Source organism: Daucus carota, chromosome 2 (assembly GCF_001625215.2).
Source record: "Daucus carota subsp. sativus chromosome 2, DH1 v3.0, whole genome shotgun sequence".
NCBI lineage: Eukaryota > Viridiplantae > Streptophyta > Magnoliopsida > Apiales > Apiaceae > Daucus > Daucus carota.
The window spans coordinates 55,307,471-55,324,772 of NC_030382.2; the positions used below are offsets into that span (position 1 = coordinate 55,307,471).

Below are 17,302 nucleotides of genomic sequence, written 5' to 3' on the forward strand. Positions count from 1 at the left end.
TATCTTACCCGTTAAACAAAATCTTTAGAAACTTGAATAATACAGACTAGTTTCATTGTCGACTGTGGCTGGCTAGACCTGGTGGTACTGGGGATCCAGAATCATCATATATTGTTCAAAAAGCTAAACACAGCTGATGATACTGATCCGTTATGGATTATATATGTATCCTAAGGCTGGAGTATGTAAGCTATTTCAGAATTACAGGTATAATTTTTATAATGTTTTTATCAAAATACGTGCACCAATATTACGAGAAATGGAGAACGAATCATCGGTTCCCATGAGGTTAGGTACAGAAGAACACCTCCATTATTATGGTATTAGTACCTGTATAAATTGAACTAGCAAAGACAGAAAATGTATAATCTATTATTTTGTAAAAAGATAAGTCTTTTGTTTATTTGAGTACTAATAATTGTTCAAAAAGTAGGTATATAATTCGTTATACCCAAGGAAGGTAGCCATGATATGGAGTTTTTCCACAATATCCAAACAAACCTTTGATTTCAGGGCATCCATTTGGATAAGGGATTGAACGATGAAAGGGATCACGACCGATCTTCTTACGATGAAGTGAACCTGAACATCCAAAGGGATCATCTAGGAATTGAGCCCTCACTAATGCTTCGCCTTTCAAAGCTGCTTCTTTTGATGTCAGTGATGCCGGGGTTCCTGCATAGAAAAATCTAGTCTCCGGAAATCCAATTGCAGAGCGGTGTAAATCTTTGAATCTCTCTTCCTTAAAATCATAACCTACAACCTGAATTTCACATGGGCATTGGTTTGGACTTTGTAAGGGATCAACTATCACTTAAAATTTTGAAATATGTAGTAATGTAAGAACATCTCTATGCATTTTTCTAGTTTCTTGGTTTATAACATAATATCATATTAACCTTTGACCTGTTCTAAGATGTAGTTTACACCGATGGTGTGAACAATAATATATAATGTACTTGCGAACTTACAGTTATATTATGTGGATATGATCCCGTTAGTTCCCGGAAGCGACACACACTAAACAGAAGATTCTCAAAACTGTCTCTTGCATGCTCTTCGGTTAGCGCCCTCCATTTTACAGCCTCTGGCTTGCCTATGCAAAGATTAGATTTAAAAGACAAAAATAAGATTTAAATCAGGAAAATGTAAGACAAACAGCTAACAAGTATTCTTAGTGGATTCAAGTTGCATATCCCAAAAAAAGCATTCATCTGCTATAATGGAACACACTTAAGTGCATTGTCACTCTCTAAATTGGAAACACATAAATTGGTAAAGTAACATCTGAACTCAGGTATACCATGTGCAAGAGTGAAACAGATACAAGGAACCAGAATGATCAACACAAGGTTTACTTCTTTGCTATTGCTTTCCTTTGTTTAGCAGACATATATAATTAAAGGAGTTTTTACTGCAGAAGAAATTATAAGGTCCGGAGCATTGTCAGAATAAAGCATTCTCTCCATCTAGATAAATTTGCCAAATTTAAAAGAAAGAAAAAGGGAGAACTGCCGAGAAAGCGCATTTATTAATGTAAGGTTGCTGGAAGAGTGGGCTAGCTAAAGACATCTGACCACAATTGCAATTTCCACAGCCTTAACTATATTGGATCATACAAAAGTTGTAATCTTCACCAATCACTAGTCATTACTCATGGTTATTAGTCATAGCACTTTTGGATATTCATTTAACCACGGAAAATGTTATATCCACTATCCAGAGCACATTTGTTATTTCCAGAGCAAAAGAAAAATGAAAAGACATAACCACCCCCTGCATATACAATAAAAAGCTCTTGAAAAAATTAATGCAGGGATAGTTTGATCATTTCATGCTTAATTGCTCTGGAAATAAAAAATGGGCTCTGGAAATAACATTTTTGTTATTTCCAGAGCAAAAGAAAAATGAAAAGACATAACCTTGAAATACAAATTCTTTAGGCACTTGTAAGCAGTGGCCACTCAAAAAAAGTCGGAAAGGAGGAACTAGGAAGGATCCCCCCCCCCCCCCCCCCCCCCCAAAAAAAAAAAAAAATCCTGATAGGAGGCATCCTGAAAACCAGAAAAATAATCTAACAATCATTTATTTATTTATTTTTACCGTTTTCTAGCACTTGATTATTTTGAAAGTTAAAGTGAAGCCGTGAAACTCACATGAGTTTCTTGAATAACCCTCTAGAATGTCAATATGCTTTCTTGAATAACCCCTCTAGAATGTCAGTATTCCCCTATTAGATTCAACATTTTAAGAGCTGCTATTGTGTTGTTATTCCTGTTAAGAGATAGTCATGCTCATTTACACTTTGCTCAGAAATAGAAGTAATATAAATGATGCCGAGCAGCTTACAACTTTAGTACTGATAAATAAAATCAATGGAGGAGGACAATTATTCTTTGTCAAAATTATAAAAGTAAACAGCTAAGTTTCTCAAAGGGACAAGCGCCCCCAAACCCTTCTGTAGCCACACTGCTTGCAGGGCAGTTAGACATCACCATGTTGCACGAGATTCAACAACATTAAGCCCTTAAAGTCCTAACAATAAACACCTGACCAATTTAAAAGTTAAGGTGAAACAGTGAAACTAACATGAGTTTCTTTAATACCACTCTAGAATGTTGGTGTGCTTCTATTAGTTTCAATATTTTAAGAGCTAAAAATGTGTTGTTATTCCTGTTAACTCATTTACACTTTGCTCAGAAATAGAAGTGATATAAATGATGTCAAAGCAGCTTACAACATTTAGTACTGATAATAAGATCAAATGGAGGCAGACAACCATTCTTTGCCAAAATTATGGTAGTAAACAACTAAATTATTATACAAGGGACAAGTGCCCCTAAACCCCTCTGCAGCCACCACTGCCTGCAGGGCAGTTAGGCATCACCATGTTGCAAGACAATCAACAACATAAAACCTTTTAAACTCCCACTAAGCATACAGAAAATTTATTTATTTATTGGTGTACACATAAGTAAAGTAAATAACTATATCACATATATCAAATTATGTAAGACTCCCAACTACAAGCATACAGCTTATTTATTTATCTATACCATTAAGGCCTTAATAGTACAATTATTTTTACAAGACTCGAACCAAAAGGGGGTTGTTTAGTTCGCAAAGTGGTGTGGAGTTGGAATAGGGAAACAGGTAGAGGCAATATGGGGTGAGGCATCATTCTTAATATCATGTGCACAACAAGTGTAAATCTAATAGTCATTCACACTATCCAGGACTGGAGCCTAATTTCAATAGCTATTGAACAGGGACTTGCCGGGTGGAGTTTTTCATCTATTCCCACGAGCTACATTCTCGACCAAAAATATATAATAAGAGCGCATATAAAAAAAACATGCAGGCATCAAAGTAATAAAGCGGTAGAACTTTTAGCCATATATAGAGATCTAGCCAGCACGAGTACAAATCATATATCTTGCATTAAATTTTTGATTTGATTTGATAACATGGTTCTAATAAAAAATACAGTAACTCACCGAACCATCCTTTGGACTCAGCAACCGTCCAGTAACTCTGTGCCTCGCTACGAGGTCCAGCATCTTTCCGAGTTTCACCTCCACTAAACAAGAGCAAAGCCTCATCATCATTCGCTGTAATATCGACCCCGTCTTTGATATGCCTGACAAACGTAGCAGCCTGGCCAGGATGGTTCTGATAAGACTCCAAAAACCAAGAATTCTCCTTATCAACCTTTTCGCAACTACTACTCGTATATACAGAATGTCCAGCAACCATTACAAGATTCCGAAGCTTATCAAACGGATACTGACCTAACTCCACCTCAACTTTCTTAAAATCCCCAACTACACGAAACCGCGTCTCATAGAAAGATAGTACCAACACAACCGCAAGCCCAAACGCCACTATAATAAAGAAAACAACGTACGGGTGCAGCTTATAGTAATACCTAATTTTACTACCTAAATTCTTAAAAAGTCTCATGGGATGGAATCTTGATTTCTTATGTTTCCTTGTTTTCCTAACTGTTCCAGATTCAAGATCAAATTCACCTCTAGGGTAAGCTCGAAATGACTTAGGACTATCAGATATAAATTGATTTAGCATCATAAATCAAATCCGCCTAATGGGCTATTGCTAAAACACAGAGAAAATGCATAAGAAGCATCCCCACATAGAATTATCACAACCAAGATGGCAAGATCTACAATTCACAATTTTCTCAAATGGGAGATTCAAAGTTCTAAACTTTTTGAAAATAAATCAAATATACATAGAAAAGATCTTGTCAAGACTGTTAATTTACAAAAATATCAGTGATGAGAAAGAGATACAGATATAGTATAGATACAATAATATCTATATCTGAAACTGACCCTGAATTGCAGAGAAACGTGAAGTGTGTCACTGGAGAAAAATGTAATGAATCAAATCAACGCAATTTTGGGTTTCTGCACGTTGTTCATCACTGGAATTTGACTCGGGCTTCACTGAATTTTCAGTTTTTGCCAGGTATTTACAAAATTCTAATTTTTAATTTTCTGTAGATTCTCGTAATATTATTTTTCTCAATTAGAGGTTTTTATTCGTGAATCATTTAAAACAATGTATTTGCAGGCGATTAATCAATTTATTACAGATCAATCACATTGATTATTTAAAGATATTTAATTTAATTTAATAAGAATAATAATAGTATTATTATCAATAATATATGGAAATTAGGATCACATATATCAGTTAATAATTTTTTATTAGAATTTTCTATAACATCAATTTACTGATTTTTTTTAACGTTAAAATTGATTAATACCTTCTGGTTATGTTAATGGGTTGGTCGACCTGTGTCGACCAAGGGTATGCTTTTAAAATTTATTGTGCGTTTTGAAAAAGTGTCGGTAAAAAAATGCAATTGTGAGAATCATATAATTGTTCAATAATTCTTTTAATATGTGCTTATTATGAGTTATAATATAAAACATAACACTTTTGGTTTTGGTGAGGTTTGATAGCGAAGTCTCTAACAACTTCCTACAAAACTGAAAAACAACTTTTTCTAAAATTATAAGAATACCTGCTTTTAGAAAAAACATCATTTTAGCTAGAAGTTATTGTTCGAAAAAAGGTGTTTTCAGATTTGCCAGACAGTTTTTCATATGATTTTCAGCAAAAAACTATTATTATTATCTGTAAAAAATACCTAAATCATAATAAAAAAATAAGAAAATATATTAAAAATCTTACTTTAAAATATAGATTGGTCAACCGAATGAAACTTATTTACCTTTTACAAGTCAAAGTATACAAAAAAAAAACACATATGTCGACAAAGCCATAGCTAGTGTTCAAACTATTTAAAGACTTTCAAATAATTTTTATTTGTACAAAAAGTGACAATATTAAAATTAAAATATTAAAATTTACCATGAATTTAGAATGCAAATGTGCTGAATCCTTTGAGAGGTGGTTTGGTTTGTGGAGCGGTGTCGAGTTGGAATTAAGAATCGGTTTGGGATGGTATGTGGTTAAGCTATCATTCTTGATATCTTGTGTTTGGTTGAGTGTTGAAATGAATTTATTTAATTTAAAATATAATCATGTTATTGATTAAATTAAATTATTTTATTAAAAAAAATTTATAAATATTATACTATTATTAATAACATTTATTTGTATATATAAATATTTTATTATTATTATGTACTCCCTCCTTCCCATTTTAATTGTCCACTTTGCAAAGAAAAAATTTCCCATATTATTTGTCCTACTTCTTTGTCCAATACAATTTTATACAAGTTTCAATGTTAACATTTATTAGCATGTACAATTTTCATGATTTACAATGCAAACTATGTTGACTTTTAACAAAATGAATGAAAATTTAGTAGTGTTTTTGTATAATTAATGCATAACAATGATAACAACATATCATATTTAATTTTTCTTAATATGTGTGATTTGAGCAAAGTGGACAATTAAAATGGGAAGGAGGGAGTAATATTTTTTCAAAATATAAGAAAAGAATATTACTACCGATACCCATACCAACATCTCACACCCACCTCTCCACTTGGGTTTTAAAAAGTATAATCTGAAGGTTTGAGGTATGGGTACGAAAATAAAAAGAAATCCAACCAAACACTAGGTATGAGTTTGATTGATTTCATACCCATGATTCCTCGTACTACCCGCCAAACGATATTGGGAGACTAGTATTTTAGTTTACATTTCGTAGGTATTGCTTTTATCGGTGACCAATTTTGATTGGAATTTCTTTCTGCGTTATTCTTCAGAAAATTCTCACAGAAAATTCCTAATACCCTCAGTTCAAGTCAACACCTAACAAATGTTACTAATTAACTTCGTCTTTCAGACCAATGAAAAGAATCTTCAACCATTCACGAGTAAAATACATAAAAACATAAAAAATACTCCCTCCGTCCCACAATACATGTCTCTTTTGAAAAAATTACGCATATTAAGAAAGCATTGATTAGATAAAATTTTCTCACCTCTACCCCTAATAAATGCATGAATGTAGACTCTTATTCAACCTACATTAATTGTTATACAACTTTCAAGAAGGGTAATTTTGAAATATTTGCAATATATTTGCATTGAAAACTAAAAGTAGACATGTATTGTGAGACAAAAAATTTTTCCAAAAGAGACATGTATTGTGGGACGGAGGGAGTATTATGCGCTTTCTGCCTACCGTCCATGTAATTTTATAATTGGTGTATTTCTAAAAATTAAATATGACATGTGATTGGGCCCATTAGTTGAAAGTGCATAGTACTCAAGTTGCGCAGTATAATAACGAGCTGTCATTCTCAATCAAGCCTGGGATGTTTTTGTAGAAATACGTGCCCAAATCGCAGACAAGAGCTGTATCAACCATGAACATTAATACGGCCCATTATTCTTTCTTCCATAAATTCAATAAATTTGAGACATTAAATTTCACGCTCCTTGAAAAAATAACAATCTTGAATGGGATTTCATATCAAATTTATGAGGTAGAGTAGTATGGGAATTTTACACATGAAAATACTGCTACTAGTAGATTTTTGAAATGAGAAATTCATTTGTAGTGGGTATGGGAAACTTAAAATTGAATCTTTAGAATGAAATATTCATATACTCACATTTCGCTAACAAATGACAGAATATAGTCCACATTATTTGATTGATCAATATTTAGACATAAATAGGACCTATTTAGATTTTCCGTTGTCTCTTTCGTTAATAAAATGGCATGTAGTTATATTTAAAGTTTGATGATTTCAAATTCAAATTATTCTGCTATTATGTTAAAATTTAATATTCATATCATGTTTATAAAGATAAAAATAAAATATATCAAATGCGTTATATTAGTATTAATATAATCAAATTATATTCGTATTAATATAATCAGAAACGTTACTTTAGTATAACTGAATATGCTTTTTTTTCTTCTCAATATTTATAATATATGTTAGTAAGTGTAACTGAAAACGTATTTTACAAATCTAAAGTCCTTCATAAAATACAAAAATACGTTACATTAACACAACTATGTTATGCTAGATGTCTATCAGAAAAAAAACAAAAAAAAAACAAAACACTATTTACAAATTAATCAAAGATAAGAAAACTAACCGAATTCAACTTAATGTTAACAGATAATAGTAGACCATAATTTTCTTTTGCAGACAAATGATTACAAATATTTCTCTACTTTTTTGAATCAAATTTATCGAACTTTACCTAATTAATTATGTTGCCGCAGATTTAATCTTTAATAGATAATTATTTTCTCGCGCGCGCTCTCTCTCACACATACACACACGTATATATATTTCACTGTTAATTTAATTTTGTTAACCCATTATCATTATGATCATATATTTAATTATTTGTATCAATAAATGATTATTTTTTATTTATCATCTCGCTGAGAAATAACAAAATACATAAGAAATATATATAGTCAATGATCATCTGTTTATTAATTTCGTCGATTTTTTAAATCTTTACAAATATATCACATGAAATTAGATTAATGATAGAATTCATGTCTATTCGTATATTGATTAGTCACTGGTTGATATAAAAATAGTTTATATTTGATTGTTCGATAATTGAGATCTTTGATCCAACAAATCATGAAAGTCAGTATTTCATGATTATTTATATATCGTTTAATCGGACAAAAAAAAATACCCAATCAGAACAATGACTGGCTTTTCGTTGATACCGGTAAAGTGTATCGTTTAACCAGACAAAAAGTATCTAATCACAACAATGATCTTCTCTTTATTGATACCGTCAAAATGTATCGTTTAATCGGACGGAAAATATACCTAATCATAACAATGACGGTCTCTTTATCAATACCGACAACTTTTCCGATTTCTACAAATTCATAGCACATGAAACCGGACTAATAATCAAACTCACGACCTTTTATATATCGGTGATTGATATTATCAAATCAGCAAATCACGAAAATCAGTATTTTGTGATAATTTATATATCTTTTAAACGACAGAGTTGTAATAAGTAAACAGTATTGATGGAGATCACCGTCTCTTACGATCGATGTGATACAAAAATAGTGAATATTTTGATTAATCGACGGGCTTAAAACATCACAAACTACAAGTAACAATCATTTTTGATTAATACAATCACAATTGACAAATGGATAATTCAGTCCATGCTTGTGTCATCGTTGGTACGCAGTAGTAGTCAATCTATACACATGATGTGTGTATATATATTGGCCCGTTACACGAAAGAAAACCGAGAGTAGTCGCGCACACATAACAAACTAGTCATCTCTCTCCCCTATAAATCTCTCTCCCCATCTCTCTCGAACAAGTCTCTCTCCATCATTACCCGCCGTCTCACTACACCTCTCTTTCAACGCTCCGCTTACCTACCCTCCTCTCCCATTTCTCTCCAATGTACACTTTGAATCCTCCTCGAAACTCACTAATTCTCTAGAGAAACACACAGATTTTTATAGAACGCCAAGAAAATGTCTTTGAAGACTGTTCCCATCTGGGTTTGTGCCAATCATTCCCCCCAGCATTCTTTCTCTCAATTGGGTGGCGTTTCTGATTTGGTTGGGGCTAAACGGTGTCGTTTTGTTGGGTATGCAAGAATGGAGTGTTTTAGTGCCTTGTCAGCTCAAAGAGCCAAGACCCCTGTTGAAGATGACAAGCCATTGACTAAACCCCTCGACTCAATTGATGTCTCTCAGCTTTCGCAATCTGTTGGCTTTCACAAGGACTTGAATTCTCTTCCTAGTGAGCTGGACTTTTCACCCTTTTTCGATTCTTGTTATATTTTTTTGGTGCATTCTGGGTTGTTAAAGTGTGATTTTGGTAATGCTTGTTGGGGTTTTGGGTTTTTGTTAATATATGATTTTGATATGCTTGGCGGGGTTTTGGGTGTGTGATTTGATGTCGTTTTTTATTGTGTATGATGGTTGTAAGTGTGATTTGATATGATTTTGATAGTGCTTGTTGGGATTTTTTTACGGGTGATTAGATATGGTTTGATAATGATTGTTGCGGTTTTGGACTAGTAACTTTTTTAGGATGCTAGCTTAGAATACTGTTTATAAGATATATTGTAAATCAAAATCAACTCTTCTGTCCAAATTAATTTTAATTAAAAAAAAAGCTTGAAAGTAAAATCACGTTAAGTAGGATTTTAAAAAGTAGTAAAAAGGTTCCTTTATCAGTGACTTGTTATAAGTCTGTAACTCGACTAACAAAAATTATAAATTTCACTACGTGGTTTCTAGTGTTATTCGTGATTTTATTCTATCTTTTGTATTATTTGTGATTTTATTCTACTTGGTAAGTTATACATTGCCAATCGAGTCAGAAATAACTTGAATTAACAAATAATTATAACTCAAACGGGCGCTAAGGAAGCCTAATAATGTGAAATGGTGTCACGTGTATCTAGTATACTTCTTTCCTATTGTCCAAGTTGGAGGAGACATTATTATACAATCTAATGCTTTTTATTTGTATCGTTTTTCTTCTGTCCCCTATAAATTCTTCTACAACTTACTTACTCGGGAAAATTATGAATCGCAGAACCACTCACTGCAACAGATCTCACCTCTTCTCCTAATGACGGTTCAAAAGTGCGGGTTGCATATCAAGTAAGTTTCACTCTGTAACATTTTGTGTCTGTATTTTGTCATGTTATGCTTATTTTGTCTTGTTGCTTAGCATAGGGGGTGCCAGGTGCATATAGCGAGGCTGCTGCACTTAAAGCATATCCAAAGTGCGAGACTGTCCCGTGTGACCAGTTTGAAGCTGCATTCAAGGTCAATTGTTTTAAATATATTTTTCTTGACTTTGTAGAGCAAGTATAAATTCCTACTATATTTTTAATTAATTTTATATTGCAGGCAGTTGAGCTTTGGTTAGTGGACAAAGCAGTGCTCCCTATTGAGAATTCTGTAGGTGGAAGCATTCATCGAAATTATGACTTGCTCCTTCGGCATAGGCTACACATAGTCGGGGAAGTGCAATTAGTTGTTAACCATTGTCTGTTAGGCTTGCCCGGGGTCAGGAAGGAGGATCTAAAGCGTGTTCTAAGCCACCCTCAGGTTGAGCTATTTTCTATGACATGTTCTTTTTATTGTTTTTATATATACAGACATCTAGTGAAGTAAAGAGGAAAATCGAGTAATAAATAAATGCTCTTGTGTATATAGACTGTTTGCGTCTTACTGTTGGCGTAAATAACCGGTAGCTGTAAGGAGTAAAAATTGTTTATGAGGTAACCTATTTTGTTAGCTTTGTTTTTGGTAAATATTTAATTGCAAGTCCCTTCATGATATCTATATGTTTATCTGAATATTAGTCAATAAGTTATCTGGACTGAACAATGTATATGGACCAGATTTATATCCAATTTTCTGATGCTATCATGCTGTGCTGATGTTTATTAAAGTATGTAAAGTGTCTTGACTTTAATTTCAGGCGTTGGATCAATGCGAGATGACATTAAACAAATTGGGTGTTGTCAGAGTCAGTTATGATGATACCGCTGGTGCTGCTCAGGTAATGCCGAGATCTAAATTGATATCTCTATTGTAGAAATACAATATGATGACAACAGGACCTGTAATTTAAAAGATAGGCCTAATTCTCCTTGATCTACTCTCTACATTTTATCATGATAAATGAATGGTAACCTTCTAAAGCCTGATGGCTCATGCGTAATAACAAAAACCTAGGTAGGTGAGTAAAAAACTAAACTACCCGCAACAGAAATAGAGACTGTTAACCTCTCTGCTTCCCGACGCTCGCCTATAGTACGTGTTAATAGGCCTAACATGTAATCTGTAAAATACTATGAAACAGACCTTGATTTGTTATATGAAGTATTAAACTGGGGACAGGTTATAGCTGCTGATGGCATACGAGATACTGGAGCTGTTGCAAGTTCCCGAGCGGCAGAAATATATGGGCTTGATATTCTTGCCGAAAGAATGCAGGTAATATTCTGTATCTCTTTACATCGATTTTTATGTGCATCATGTTGATTTCGTAACAGGTTGCTTGTCAAAAGTTTTATTTTTAATAACTAAAAATCCATTTGACAAATATGTATAATTAGGCAAGTAGTACATTTCTTATGTTATAAAAAAACAATATAGACTTCTATACTATGATGGCATTGCTGGTGAGGCAGGTTTCCCCACCTTTTACAATCTAATTTCTTTCAGGCTTAAGTTAAGTCAACAGCATCACTATATGATTCTAGACTTCTAGTGATGTTGATATAAATCACCTGACATTGTCGAGTTAGAGTTATATATAGTAGATCTTTGACTAAATTCAGTTAACATTGTTCTTTTTTAAAAATGAAAATTTTCAAGTCAGATTTGCACAACTGCAGCTTGTAGCTATATTTGACAAATTGGTGACAAAAGATGAAGGCACCTTAAATTTTGTTCATTATGGGGGATGCTAATGTTTTTTTTAGCTAAGACTACTGATTAGGTGATTTGAACTGACATATTGCCCTTTCTTCTGTTGCACTTTTAGGAAGAAATTTTATGTTTCTCCTCTAGTTCTCCCCCGTGGCGACTATCTAAATAGTACTACATTTTTAAATTACCGAACATAGTACCATATTCCAATTGATTTGCTAGGACTTTAAGCTTTTATTTGCCCTCCTGATGGACAGAGTAGTTCTTACTTCTTACACAAGGGAAAAATAAATGAAAGTTTGCTTTTATAAAACTCTCGTAGGCTTCCCAGTGAATATCTTTTTAAAAGTTGTTGAAGGCAGATGCTTATGCCTCCTTTTTTTAAAAGATGAGTATGTTATTCTGAAGTAGAAACCATTCAGCATTTGACATGGTTCTGGTGCAAGACACAAGTCCCATTTTGATCTTTTTTTTACCTGGCAAGTTTCACCATTGCGTGTGACATTAATTCATGCAACTTCTGTTTCATGTTTTCGCTGAATTTGACGAGGGAATGATATAGAATCATTCTATATTACCCCAATTATTCATAGTTATAGTATGTAGGTGTTAAAACTCCAGAATGCCACTGTAAGATCATGGGTGTTCTGTTTTTTGTTTGTATGGGGTTTATGTATAAAAAAAACACTAATATACCCAGGTAAAAGGTACTCTGAGCCTTTAATGTTTTACAAGTATCACTAGACTACTAAGCTCACTGTTTCCTCAGTATTCATTTCCAGTCCTTGTGATTATATATTTATGCGGTTTTAAATCTTGTTTGTGACGTGCAGGATCAGTCTGATAATATTACTCGTTTCCTGATACTTGCCAGGGAACCTATTATCCCAGGAACTGAGAAACCCCACAAGGTATAAATATTTACATATTATTTAGGTACATCTGCTAGAGCAAGTTAAACAATTATTGTTTTCTTTCAAGACAAGCATCGTCTTCACTCTTGAAGAAGGCCCTGGGATATTATTCAAAGCCTTGGCAGTGTTTGCGCTAAGAGAAATTAATTTATCAAAGGTACTTATAAGTAAAAACAAATTATTGGTTTTTATAGGAAAATGCTGTAAATTATCTAATATAGCTTACTCTCAGATCGAAAGTCGCCCCCAGAGAAAGCGTCCGCTACGAGTTGTGGATGACAGTAACAAGGGGAGTGCCAAGTGAGTGTTTTTCTTTGTTTAGGATGGATTTCTACAATTGTAGATACAGCAAACACGATCATGGATCCATGGTTACCCATCTATATAATTGAATGAAAGTAACATATACTAGTAATCAAAATTTCCTGATCTACCAAAAACTCCTTTTCTGCCAATGTTGTGTATCCTCATGTGCTTTATTCATAATATGTTATTTTTTCAGTGGTATATATAGAAAATAACTTAGATCTTCAGTCAACTAATGTTCTCGTGCAAGCTGAAACCTCTGGCTAAGTTTAACAAAATTTTACAACCGAAAAACCCGAAGTATGTTTATTAAGGTTCTGGATCAGCTTGTTTTTGCAATATACCAGTAATCTCAAGTTCTCAATTTACCGAAAACTCCTTTTCTGCCAATATTGTGTATTCTCACGTCGGCTTTATTAATGCTATGCTATATTTTCAGTGATATATATAGCAGATAACTTAGATCTTCAGTCAACTAATGTTTTCTTGCAAGCTGGTACCTCTGGCCGACAGGCCGAGTTTAACAAAATTTCACAACCCAAAAACTCAAAGTATGTTTATTAAGGTTCTGTATCAGCTTGTTTTGCAATATACAGGTCTAAACATGTCTGAAAAAAAGTAAAAACTAAAGTATGTACAAAGGTTCACTAGTTTAAAATTTTAATTTGTTTCATATTTATGAACTTGTTCTTAAGACTTAAACACTTGCATGAAAATTTAAAATATTCTGATTGGAATTGTTTATCAAGTATTTTGGACTATTTCTGGTTTCAGGTACTTTGACTATCTCTTTTACATCGACTTTGAAGCTTCTATGGCGGAGCCTCGTGCTCAATATGCTTTGGGACATCTGCAGGTCCGTCCTAATATGTGGCATGTTTTTATTTTCTTACTTTCAATATATAGTTCACTCATTGCAGAAGTATTAGCTGATGTTAATATTTCTAGGCTTCAGCATGCTGCGGATTGAATTTTGTTATATTAATTCATATTTAGAAAAGAATGCCATGTTTATCAAATTTGTGCATGTTAAGGATGCAATATAGTTCTATTTCTCATTGCAGGACTGAAAACTAGCTTACGATTTATCGCATGCCAATTAAATTAATTATTATGTTATAACTCTGGATAATTTATGAAACAGGACACATTAAGTGTAATAACCAATTTCAAATGAACTTTATTATACTGGAGGGGATATTGCTCGTAGGATGTCATGTTTATTGAAATTAACTAATCAGCAGTGTCATTATTTTTGGATAAGGTCCTACATTACCACTTGATATAAAAAGCTTACTTATCTATATCAGTGATGTAAGAAAAGAACGAATGTGGCCTGTTAACAGCCTTCTGTACTGCAGGCTGCAAAAAATTGCTTAGGTATCTTGTTTCAAAACAGCAGGAAGATGCTTCTTGTAGCTCTGCCAATATAATTTAGTAATTCAGCATGACCAATACCTTTGGATTTGGTAATACATTAGTAGAACGAAACATTTCAGTTATCTTCATCTGTTGGGAAATAGTTGTAGCTTCATAACGCACTTTCTGGGTTGGCCTTTATGTTATGTATAGGTTAATTGTTAGACCCTTATGCCAATGAGAAAATAAATGTCTTATATTATGCTGGTGGCCTCCTGTGGACTCTATGTTGTGCTCTGCCAGTTTGCAAAATACTTGATTCTAATTTTTTCTACTTCATCATATATCTGCGGAATATCTTTTTGTTTCCACTATCTATCCTCTATAAAAATGCATGTGACAGGACTATGGTTTGTGATTTGTCTATATATTTATTTCTGTGTATATATATACTTGCAGGAGTTTGCGAAGTTTATCCGGGTCCTTGGTTGCTATCCAATAGATACAATTCTATAAATGACTAAATTACCGCAATTCTTTCCCAAACTGCAAGAAAAGGTTGTATGTAGTGTACATTAGATCCTCTGCTTCGTACAGCAAATTACTGAAAGATCTTGTCTTGGATTTGGTGAAACCTCCGCAATGTAGGGATTTCTGCTTGCTGGATTATCTGGTTTTTGGGCCATATTCTTTTCGCCTTCATTATGGAGGTGCATCTGTACTACAGAAGTTAGCATAAACTGAGAACCAACAACTCTCGAGTCTAGTCCCTGTTTTAGATTCGTAATACAATTCATAAAATGATATATTCCCAAAGTTACTTTTTCTTTTTGCTTAATAATTTTGAGGACGCAGAAAATATATAGCTGACAGCCTGACATATGAGCTATATATGATTTCTTGGGTCATTTATTCGATACTCGCACCTCAAACCCAAAAGGTAAGTCGTGTGTTTTCCATAGTGATGGTTATCAGGTATGGCCGTATGGGTATATATGGGTACGAGGAGTCAAAATTTACTTTTTACTCCTCCGTCCCCAGACGAAAGATATAATGATCGTCTGGTTAACCTTCTTTTCATAAATACTCCCTCCGTCCCTTTTTATCTGTCCATTTTGGAAAAAAAAAACACATACCAAGGAATACTTGATCGTAAGTATCCGTCCCTTTTTATCTGTCTATTTTGAAAAAAAAAAACACATACCAAGGAATACTTGATTGTAAGTATAAACTTTTTCATTAAATACCTCTAACTAATATCTGGTGGAATACCCCTACTTTATGTCTTGAAAACATGAATTCAACCAAGTTTTAAATAAGTCAAGCCTTGAAAATTGAAATTATGGAGATATATTTGAAAAACTATCATTAAATTAGTTTGGACAGATAAATAGGGACAAATTTTTACTTCCAAAGTGTACAGATAAATATGGACGGAGGGAGTAAGAGTTTACTAGCCTTCAACCCGTGCGAAGCACGAGCGGGTATATAGTTCGTAATTTATTATTTATAATTTAAATTTTAACATCATTTTATCAGTATTTTAGTATTAATGGATTGAATTTTAATTATATTATATTATTCAACTGATTATATTTTCTCCCGATTACTTAAAAATGGACAAACCCTAATATATATATATATATATATAAAATCCGAATTTAGTATACGTAGATTTAAAAATAAAAAAAAATCAGAAAATTCTAATCTTTTCCAAACATAGCCGATCTTGTAATACCTTTGAAAGATTCAGTAATCTAATCAATCGAATTTCAACGTGATTTTGCAATCTTGATTTTTTTGGCAACAATAACTTTTAAGATTAGAGTTAGAAAGGGTTATGTAATGGTTATATTGAAATAGAATACGTTAAAGTTAAAAAAAGTTATATGAAGGTTCTTGTTAAAAAAAGATATTCAAAATTATATATTTATAATTTTATTTATAACATTATTATAATTTTTTAATGAAATATTATATGATAATGTATTGTTATGAGTGGTTTTAGTATTTGAAACTGTTAATAATACTAATAGATTCCACATTTGTAGACTCGTAGTACCAAAAGGAGAGTACCAAACCAAAAAATATAACTAAAACCTTGGATTACAAATTATACCCATGTTGGCTTATTATAGTATAGTATATATATCAGTATTGTTCTTCTTTTTTTTTTTTTCTGAAATAAATTCTTTTTTTTTGGCTAAATAATGAATATACAATATTTTTTTAATATCTATTTCTAAAACGTTTTACTATATATTTTTAGAAAAAAGGAAATCCTTAAAAATTTAAAAACAGTTTGTCCAAACGGGGTTTGAGGCTTTATAAGCGAAAGTAGGCAACTAATGTATATTATTACTTTATTTGCTCTCGGTTGTTTGACTTGTGGCAAGTTATTGGGCTTGGGTTGGTTGTTTGATTTGTGATGGGCTATTGTTTCTGGAGCCCGATTTCGTGTTGTGAATTGATATGTGATGGGTTGTTTGATTTTTGGTGAGATATTGGGTTGGTTGTTTGATTGGTGATGGGCTATTGTTTCCGAAGCCCGATTAGCGTCAGTGCAGAGTTTAGATTGTGTGTATGGGCTTGACTTCTGAGCTTACTGACTTTTTTTTTTTTTTGGTAATTGATGACAAAAGCGCGCACGTAAGGAGTCCAACTCTCTACCTCCAGCAAGCACGTTTTTGGCATGAGCTTACTGATTTAACGTCATCGATCTAATAAAGTGAAGGCGAGGTCTTCTAACATCCCATTACTATAAGAAAGTTAAGATGTGAGACTTGAA

General features: G+C 32.9%; 2 protein-coding genes across 2 annotated transcripts; one reads left to right on the forward strand and one right to left on the reverse strand.

The window, feature by feature from the left end:
* Window positions 1-352: 352 nt before the first annotated feature.
* LOC108206431 (uncharacterized protein C57A10.07) lies at window positions 353-4,468 on the reverse strand. Its single transcript, XM_017376736.2, has 3 exons — window positions 3,498-4,468; window positions 972-1,096; window positions 353-763 (listed from the first exon to the last, which is right to left on the reverse strand). Exons 1-3 carry the CDS (start codon window positions 4,087-4,089, stop codon window positions 446-448), a joined length of 1,035 nt encoding a protein of 344 aa, XP_017232225.1. The 5' UTR covers window positions 4,090-4,468; the 3' UTR covers window positions 353-445.
* A 4,288-nt stretch (window positions 4,469-8,756) lies between these two features.
* LOC108205816 (arogenate dehydratase/prephenate dehydratase 1, chloroplastic) lies at window positions 8,757-15,334 on the forward strand. The gene is made up of 11 exons (XM_017375901.2): window positions 8,757-9,278; window positions 10,083-10,150; window positions 10,226-10,318; window positions 10,403-10,603; window positions 10,980-11,060; window positions 11,402-11,497; window positions 12,769-12,846; window positions 12,917-13,006; window positions 13,082-13,149; window positions 13,930-14,011; window positions 14,974-15,334. Exons 1-11 carry the CDS (start codon window positions 9,008-9,010, stop codon window positions 15,028-15,030), a joined length of 1,185 nt encoding a protein of 394 aa, XP_017231390.1. The 5' UTR covers window positions 8,757-9,007; the 3' UTR covers window positions 15,031-15,334.
* The last annotated feature ends 1,968 nt before the right edge of the window (window positions 15,335-17,302 follow it).

Excerpts from the sequence above, each read along its gene's own strand:
- LOC108205816 (XM_017375901.2), top strand. The coding sequence starts at position 9,008 with ATGTCTTTGAAGACTGTTCCCATCTGGGTTTGTGCCAATCATTCCCCC. Across the intron at positions 10,151-10,225 it reads AAGTGCGGGTTGCATATCAA|GGGGTGCCAGGTGCATATAG; the intron begins GTAAGTTTCACT and ends TGCTTAGCATAG. Across the intron at positions 13,007-13,081 it reads GAGAAATTAATTTATCAAAG|ATCGAAAGTCGCCCCCAGAG; the intron begins GTACTTATAAGT and ends GCTTACTCTCAG.
- LOC108206431 (XM_017376736.2), bottom strand. The coding sequence starts at position 4,089 with ATGATGCTAAATCAATTTATATCTGATAGTCCTAAGTCATTTCGAGCT. Across the intron at positions 1,097-3,497 it reads TGAGTCCAAAGGATGGTTCG|GCAAGCCAGAGGCTGTAAAA; the intron begins GTGAGTTACTGT and ends ATCTTTGCATAG. Across the intron at positions 764-971 it reads CATATCCACATAATATAACT|GTTGTAGGTTATGATTTTAA; the intron begins GTAAGTTCGCAA and ends TGTGAAATTCAG.